The 8656-nt window shown below is 29.9% G+C and overlaps 1 protein-coding gene across 6 annotated transcripts in view; it reads left to right on the forward strand.

Moving 5' to 3' along the window:
• The first annotated feature begins 246 nt into the window (after positions 1-246).
• The window catches only part of LOC106462495 (protein YIF1B-B-like), a 22318-nt gene continuing 13908 nt past the window's right edge, over positions 247-8656 (forward strand). Inside the window, exons 1-8 of one of the 6 annotated variants that reach the window (XM_022389773.1) lie at positions 247-477; positions 689-757; positions 1522-1583; positions 2549-2797; positions 6151-6294; positions 6576-6706; positions 6995-7099; positions 8009-8087. In XM_022389773.1, the coding sequence (XP_022245481.1) occupies positions 2761-2797; positions 6151-6294; positions 6576-6706; positions 6995-7099; positions 8009-8087 (496 nt within the window). In that variant the 5' untranslated portion in view covers positions 247-477; positions 689-757; positions 1522-1583; positions 2549-2760. Of the gene's footprint in view, positions 478-688; positions 758-1521; positions 1584-2548; positions 2798-6150; positions 6295-6569; positions 6707-6994; positions 7100-8008; positions 8088-8656 lie in introns of all 6 variants that reach the window. The other 5 variants (XM_022389770.1, XM_022389774.1, XM_013922421.2 and 2 more) reach the window with 5 other exon arrangements.

Consider the following 8656-nt stretch of genomic DNA (forward strand, 5'->3'; position numbering starts at 1 on the left):
TTCTCTTCTGCTGAGCTCTTTGTCAAATAGCATAAAGAAAGGTGTGGAAAAATTTTACTGATACTATTTTTATTGAATTTATATAAATTTAATAGATATTTAGATGAATTCTTACGAGGAATTTATAATAATTTCCAATAATTTATTTTCAATAATTACTAGTATTTGTTTTAAACATGTAATTTAATAAACCTGAAGTAAAGGTGGCGTTAAAGTTATTATGTTAAGTGACGTGTAATGTAAGTTATAATGTCTGTATATGGTATTTTATCATTTTGTGAAAACGGGGTTAAATGCAGTTATAATCTATGAAACTGAAGTGTTAATTTTTTGTATCTATAAGCTTTATAATTTTTCGTAGTCAGAAAAGAACAACAGCTGTAAAATACTTGAATTAGGCATGAAAATAAAGTAAATACGAGCTGGTTTACTAGTGCTAAAATAATATTACCGATGAGTGATTGTACAACCTACACAGTACGAACGTAACTAGTTACTATTATTTAGTATATATATAATATTAGTATTACTATTAGTGATAACTAGTCTAGATTATGAATAATTTCTTTCACTGCATACCACGAGTATGATTTTTGGTAATTTACTGCATCTTTGAGTATTAATTAATTATGTGAACGAAGACATTTGTAAATTGTATTTGTAACTTCTTTTCAATTTGATTTTTAAGTCTTTCTTTCTGTGACTTACAAGTTTCCGGAGGGCAGACATCCAGCAGTTCACAGTTATAACATTTGCAGTAAGGCACTATCATTTTGTATTATTTTAAATTTTATTATGCATTTATTGATATTACTGCAAGGGTAAGTCAAAAACAATTGGGAAGTGAAAAATAATATCTGGCTCAAACAGTTTTAAGAATGTAGAAATATGTTAATGTATAACAAGAAAGTTGAAGATAATGAAAGAAAAGCTGGTACTACCAGTGGTAGTATAACATAATTGTATTTGGTACTGAGATTAACCATTAAGTTATCACACCAGATGAGCTGTTTGTAACTTGTTGTTGGATTGTCTTTAAAACTGTAAATATAAAATAAAAACCATTAATGCAATGTTTTTATATCCCCCCCCCCTCTTAATCTGGGTAGGATTGCTGTATTAATAGTATTGAAGTAGTAATTATTATTAGTATTAATACTATTCTGGTTTTTACCAGAGTCCTTCATAAAGAGATTAAACAGTAGTAAACACATCCAAGTGTTATTACAAGCTCCGTTAAAGAGAGTTTCTGTAAAATGCATTTTCATTTCAGAACATAATAAAGAGCAGTGTTACAAAAGGCTTATAATTACTCAAAACATTAGAATGAATTAGGTGTAGCCTTTCATGTCCATGTAGTTATCCAGTACAACTTTAAAATAATTCAAAACTAATAGCCCTTAAACATTCCAGGAGTTCATAAAGTTCTTTGAATTATAAATGTAGTTTAAAGTATTTGTTTTGAAATTTTAACACACAGAAAAGCTTCATTTTATGCATATCCTTTTGTTCCACTTCCAGTATATCATAAGACCTCATTGATACTGTCATGGATAATCCTGGATCAGTGCCAACCAAAAATTGTAAGCAATTGTTATATCTTTATAGAAAAAATATATATATATATATATATGTGTGTGTGTGTGTGTGTGTGTGTGTGTGTGTGTGTAAGAAAGTTAATTACATGAGAGAATTTATCACAGGCACTAATATCAGTGCCTGCAATACTAAAATATTTATTACTGATTTAATGAAAAACTTAAATCCAAACGTAATTGTATTTCTCAGGTTATTTAACTCGGTTAGCATATTGCATGTTTTTAAATGAATTACAGGATTTTTTTTATTATGGAAAACCAAATAAAAAATGGAATTGGATCTTTGAAGAATGCCGATGGAATAGTTTTTAGAAGATTATGGAATGATTGAATTGCCAAATTTTTCTTTTTTATTCAGTTTTCATCAAAGAAGATGTAAACAATATTCCAGATTCTGAGAAGTTATTAGTGGGAAATATAACAGATTTACATTGTAATAATAATAGTCATGAAACTGCTACATAAAAACTGAGAAGTTTAAAAAAAGATAAGGCTCTCATGCAAAATATTGTTTCTCAAGGGTATTAAAACAGGTTAAGGATTGTATAAGTAAGCCCTTTACTAAAAGTGTTTGTTAGTTTTTGAAGTGCCAGAAGACTTGAAGCTGGCTAATATTACACCTAATTTTAATTTATATAGAGGTGACAAGTGTTGTCCAAGTAAATACTGAATATTGACAAATTAGTCTTTTGTAGTGGTAAAAGTTCTGGAGTGAATGATTAAAGAAGATTTGCAAGACCACCTAATAAACTTTATAATTTTCTTTAACAACCAGCATTGTTTCACATACAGGAAAATTTTCTTACATATCTTTTGACCGTCTTCAGACATCAATGCTTATGTTGATTATGGATTCTTGTTCAATAACCAATACTTATACTTAAAAAACTATGTCAGCTGATTCCAGCAACTCTAAACTCACTGTGATCTAAGATTGGTACCTATTTCAGTTTTGCAAGACTAAAGAAGGACAAAGATTCCCTGGTGTGATGGAATGCAAACAAGAACATTCTTTTGTCAGTGGTAAAAATTGCCCATAAATAACTGAACCCACCATCAAGCTCGGTACTAAGTGAGCATCTCTTTAGTTCAGGGTGAGACATCACTGGAGCAAACAGGAGCAGGCTCACACCAATACGTACTGAGCAGTTCTTGTTCCTCCATGATAACCTCAAACAACTTCACTTCAGCTATCAAAAGTAAATTCTTTCAACTTCGGCATAAGAATAGTTAGTTGTATTTTATTGAAAAAATAAGTTCTGGATTGCACTTTCAAGAAAATTTTTCTTTTTTGTCTCTTTGCACTAAAATATATTTTATGAAAAGTTTAAAAATCATTTGTTTCAGCAAAAAATAAAATTTGTTGAATTAGTAAAGCTTTCTTTCCCCATACGCCACTGAACTCGCAAATCATGAGGATATGATGAAGAGAAATCAGTTCAATATTAGCTAATATTTTTTAAATATCAACTGATTCTGATATTTCGGCAAAATATCTGATACAGCTAATACAAATATATTGGTGCATCCATAATGATCCTAAGGTAGCTACTCTCATTGCCATAAACAGCTTACCTACAGAAGAGAAAGGCTCTAACAATTAATCATCCTGGATATTTCTGCATCTTGCTTGCTGACCTCAATTGTTAGAATATACACAAGTGTGTGCATGCATATGTATGTATGTGTACATATATATATTTATATATGTGTGTGTATATAATTTTTTTTTAGTTACTGGTTATGCTTTCAACATTAGGTCACCCACAAAATCTCAAGCGAGGTGAAGAGTAAATAATCTTCTGAACAACCCTGGTTATATTTGACCTCAAACCTTTGTTTGGTGTCAAATAATTTGAAACCAAAATAACTGCCATGGTTTTTGTTTATTTGTTTGTTTGATCCTAAGGCTTTTAACAAAGTTCCACATAAAAATAGAAAAGGAAATTATTTCCAAGTTGTTCAGAGGAGAAGAAGCTAGGTTTTGTAATAAATGGAGTTCAGTCAAGCTGAGGTTCTAGCAGAGTACCTCAGGGCACTTTCTGATATACATTAACAATATTGATAAGGGAGTAGTCAACAGATTTGTCAAGTTTGCTGATGATATTAAAGTGTTGGGTGCAATTGGCTATGGGGATGCTGCTATTGTTTTCCAAAGGGAATTGGATCATTTAGCAAATTGGGCAAATAAATAGAAGGTAGCATTTAAATATGCTAAGTGCAAGGTAATTTATGTGGGTTACATGAATTTAAACTGTATTTACCACCTTGGTGTAAAAACAAGTCAGTAGTGTTATGGAAAGAAAGAAAGAATCTCTGTGTTTTGGTTGATCAGTTCCTTAAGCCTACCAGACAGTGTATTGCCAATAGGAAAGCAAATATGATTTGGGTTTTAGCTTCAAGAATATTGTATATAAATCAAAGGAGTTTATTGTTTGTTTGGTTAGGCTTCATTTAGAGAATTGTTTATGTTTTTAAAAAGATCAGGTTTTTCATATTTTTTAGATTAGCATTTTCAATGAATTGAATGGAATATTGTAAATTATTCAAAATAGAATTGACATTTAAAAGTTTTTGAATTATTGTTGAAAGATGGCATATTCTGTAGCTTCATAGAAACATAGAGAATACTGTAGATATTTTTATGGTGTCACGAGAAAATAAAAATAAGTAACTGAGAGGAATTGTTAATTTTTGGTAGACAGAACAAGTCATGTATCAATTCTTGTTATAAGAATATCCAAAAAAAAAGCAAGTTGCTCATTTCCTTTTCAACTTTATGGTGTTATTAAGAAGATTAAGTTTTTTGAAAAAGTTTTGAAAATTAGTTCTGTGGTTTGGCCAGACAAACAAAATATCACCTATGTAATGCAAATCGAGATATTTAAAAATGGCCAATCTCAATACCAATGAGATGAAAGGAAGATCTGCAACCCTAAGCCTACATATTTGAGGATGAGGTATCATTTAGTGTATAATTTAGATTGGTTACTGTAAAAGCCATAAACATCATGGGGCAAGATTTGCACTCTCTGAGTGCCTTTCTAGGTTGGTCTTAAAATGAATGCTTTACACATGCTAAACCTTATTTTGTTTTACCAGTTAACTCTTGAAAACAGCTTAGAAAGTCTGTGTTGTTGCATGTATTATAGATAGCATAATTACACTTGTGCTGTATTGTGTAGTTTTTCTTCATCTACCCATTCTTTCATTCCATGCAGTAGATCAAAATAGTATAATATCCATCAAATATGATTAGGAATAGATGAACATTTTAATGTAGGAAAACATTGTACTAAAATGTGATAGTGTTTAATGATAATACACAATGCTAACTATAGTGCACATGAACATATGAATGAAAATATATGGGATTAACAGTATAGTCATATCTATGTTAAAGCATCGATGGATGTACAAATTATTCTTGTGTGTTTACAAGTATTCCTCTAAGTATTATTATTAGGCCGAGAAATATAAATATCAACCAATTAGTAACAACTTGGATGGATTGTTTATGCAGATTTATTTATTTACTTATTTTTTGAAATACTTCTTCAAAGATAATCATTGGTTTCTAGTTCATAAATGCACAACACAACTTCACAGAAAAATATTTCAGTCCTTCAAGGTCATTCAGACTTTAAAAACATCCAGCCCATTTTATTTAAATGAAACAATTTCTTTGTGTAGGTTTGAGTAACAGAGTAATTTGAACATACTGCTGAAGAGAAAATAAAGGACAAATTATTTACTATACATGCTGCCTCCTAGTGGTTCAGTGGTAAAACTGAAAGCTGAAACCACTAAAAAATGGGTTTTGATACTCATGGTGGGCACAGCACAGATAGCCTATTGTGTAGCTTTGGGCTTAACAATAAACAAACTGAATGTGCTGCAATAAAGAGTAGAGTTTCTGCAAGTGTAAACATTTATCCAAAGACTTGTTTCCAAGATACTGTAAATTATTTTTGAGAAATATGTATTTCCATGTGTAATTTTTTTCCAAGGTATATATACCTTTACTGTATCTGTTATTGTCAAGCTTATTTTGTGTTCTGTATAAAATTTTAAAACACCATAATGCACTTTTTAAATTAATACTTCTTAATCTTGTATGCTCAAACAAAAACATTTCATTTATTTCCTCATCTTGTTTTGAGTTCTATATCTATTCTAGTTTAGCTTCAGACCTCTCAAGATTATTTTGTTTTTTCATTACTTCTAAAAGATCTTTAGTTTTGAATTTCTTGTGGTGTTCACAAATGTAATCATATCATCTGTATCTCCAGATAAATTCCATTTCATGTGTAACCTGCTAGAACATAGCTGGTTAAACTTATAGAAACCTATTGTACTGAAAAAAACAAAAAACAACTGTATTCTTTTAATTAAATCTTGAATTCCTGTGTGAAGCTCATTATGTGGCTTTTGTTTTGTACAAATGAAATAGCTAATGATATTTTGTGGATTATTAATCAATTTTATAATTTTGTACAATTTTCTTTTACTGAAATAAAATTAAAAGTTAAATGTGTAACTATCTATGTAGTTCGTCTTCAAGGTGGACGGCGGTCAAGACAACAAAAACAACCTCTTCCACCACAGTATGGCTATGGCCAGGGTCCTCAGTTTTTTGATGACACCACAAACATATACCCCAACCTACAGTTCCAGGGTCAACCCCCAGGGCCAGGTAAGGAAAATAATAGTTTCATGTAATGAGGTAACTTAACCCCTAGGTCAACCATCATGGACAGTTTGTATAATCTAGTTTGTTACTATCAGGTTATGTAATAAAACCGTTAGTTATTTTAGTTCTAATATTATAAGTATCAAGCATATAAAAGAAAAAAATTGAGACCGAAGTTTGTTTGCTTTTCAAGTACTTGTGGCCGCCTTGCTTTTTCAAATAGTGCTTAAATGAGAGGAAAGATATTATTTAGATTGAACTCTTGATTCTTCTGAAAGCTACAGGATGGAACAATCAAACCTTTGGACAACCAAGTTTTCCTGGCCAACAGATCTTAGGTGATCCAATGGCTGCCATGGCAATGCAGTATGGTCAGACTCTTGCTGGCCAAGGCAAGGTCATTGTAAATGAGAAGGTAAGGATAAAAATATATAAATAAAATAAGTAACTAGGATAGGTGTTGGAATTTTCTGTAGTATAGAAGTGCCTTACAAAGGTGAATGTATTATAGATACTAAAAATTCAGTAATGTTGACATATTTAAAAATAACTTTCACCGTTGTAGTTAATGATGTGTATGTGTTTTTCATATTATAAATATTTATTGTTGCTAATTAGATCATATATCGTTTTTCTTCACTAATGAAATGTGTTATGATAAGAGATATGTGTAGTAAAACAGTTGATTATTTTCTTGTTTTAGTTAGAAAAGTTTGTGTCTGTGTCAAAACTTAAGTACTATTTTGCTGTGGATACAGCTTATGTGGCCAAGAAGTTAGGATTAATTTTCTTCCCATTCACTCATTCAGTAAGTTGTTTTTTTTTGTTGTTTTTTCAGGACAAGTGATTATTTGTCTTATTATATACATATATATATATCTTAAACTAAAGCACAAGCATCAACTTAGATGTTTAAATATAAGATGTATAAGCCATAAAAAGCTCAAAAATGTATTAGAATAATTGGCATATGTATAGACCTGAACAGAAAATCAGTCAATTTGTTGTTTATTATTATTATTTTGAAAAAATATGGAAGTTTGTTTTTTTATAGACAAATAATTTAGAAGCAATACTTTTGGTTTTTTTTTATCACCGAATAATTAGTCACTGTATTTCAAGAAAATTGTCACTTATAATAGTAATATTTCTTTTTTTAAACAATTGACAATTCTAGAACGTTGTAGCATAGGTTAGGCATTCTGTTCCTTTAATAACTCATCTGTAAATTGAAACACAAATTTCTTCCAAAACATCAACTTCTTAATGTTTTTGGAATACCCTTCTGTCCAGTCAATACCGTAACTCAAGTCTTTTATTATTGTCAACTAATTTAATGTCCTACAAAGAAAAAAATTCTAATGTAAATTTAAATTTTTCTGTTAATGTTTCTGAAAGGTTTTATTTTGAAAAATAATATAGATTCAAGAAATAGAACATTACAAGTAGTTTTATAATTTAATGAATATTCTAATATCAAACAGTTGTATGTCCTAACACTGATGAATGTGCAGAGTGGAATGTCAGTCAAAATAAAATGTTGTTTTATAATCATCTGGAGAATAAAGGTAATTTTCTAATAAGTTTTTCTGAAATTCTTGTATTTCTATGAAGGTTTTGAAATTTGTTAAATTGTTTATTTCCATTCAAACATAGTTAACTTGTCTAATAAATCCCACATATTTACAAAAGTTTTTATTTCACTGTTTATTTATAGGACTGGTCTGTACATTATAATCAGGAGGAACCTGTTGCTCCACGATATGATATCAATGCTCCAGATCTGTACATACCCTGTATGTATCAATTTCTTTCTTATTTTTTTATTTTTAGTTGCTTTGAAAGACATTTGACTGGTATTATAGCTTGTCCACATTTTACAAAGCTTAATGTGAAAGGTTAACAGGTAGTAATATTGTTAAAAATGTTTAAAAAAAAACATTTGTAAAAGCATGACTTTAAGAAAATCATTACTTTTGAATATTTTTCAGGTGTGGGTGTGTATTAACCCTTTCAAGATGGGTCACAGGTGAAAGGCCATGTCATCTTTTTTGTTGACTTGCATTTAAAATTTTATTGAACTACTATTTCATGAACTTACGTCAGTAAGTTTGATATCAAACTGTAGATTATAATTCAAATTTTAGAACTATACACTACTCAATTTGTTAATTTAAAAGTAAATATTAAAAAACACAGATAGAAACCAATAGGGGACATTCTGAGCTTCCAATTGGTTATTCATGTATGTATAGAAGTAAGTGTATTTAAGAGAGCATTTCCAAACATGGAAAGAGGTGAGTGGAGTGCTACTGTGTTTGATTTATTACATGAGCAATATCTGAGCAAATAGAAAAGACAAGTC

The sequence above is a fragment of the Limulus polyphemus genome, unplaced genomic scaffold (assembly GCF_000517525.1).
Source record: "Limulus polyphemus unplaced genomic scaffold, Limulus_polyphemus-2.1.2 Scaffold1182, whole genome shotgun sequence".
In the NCBI taxonomy this organism is placed as follows: Eukaryota; Metazoa; Arthropoda; class Merostomata; order Xiphosura; family Limulidae; genus Limulus; species Limulus polyphemus.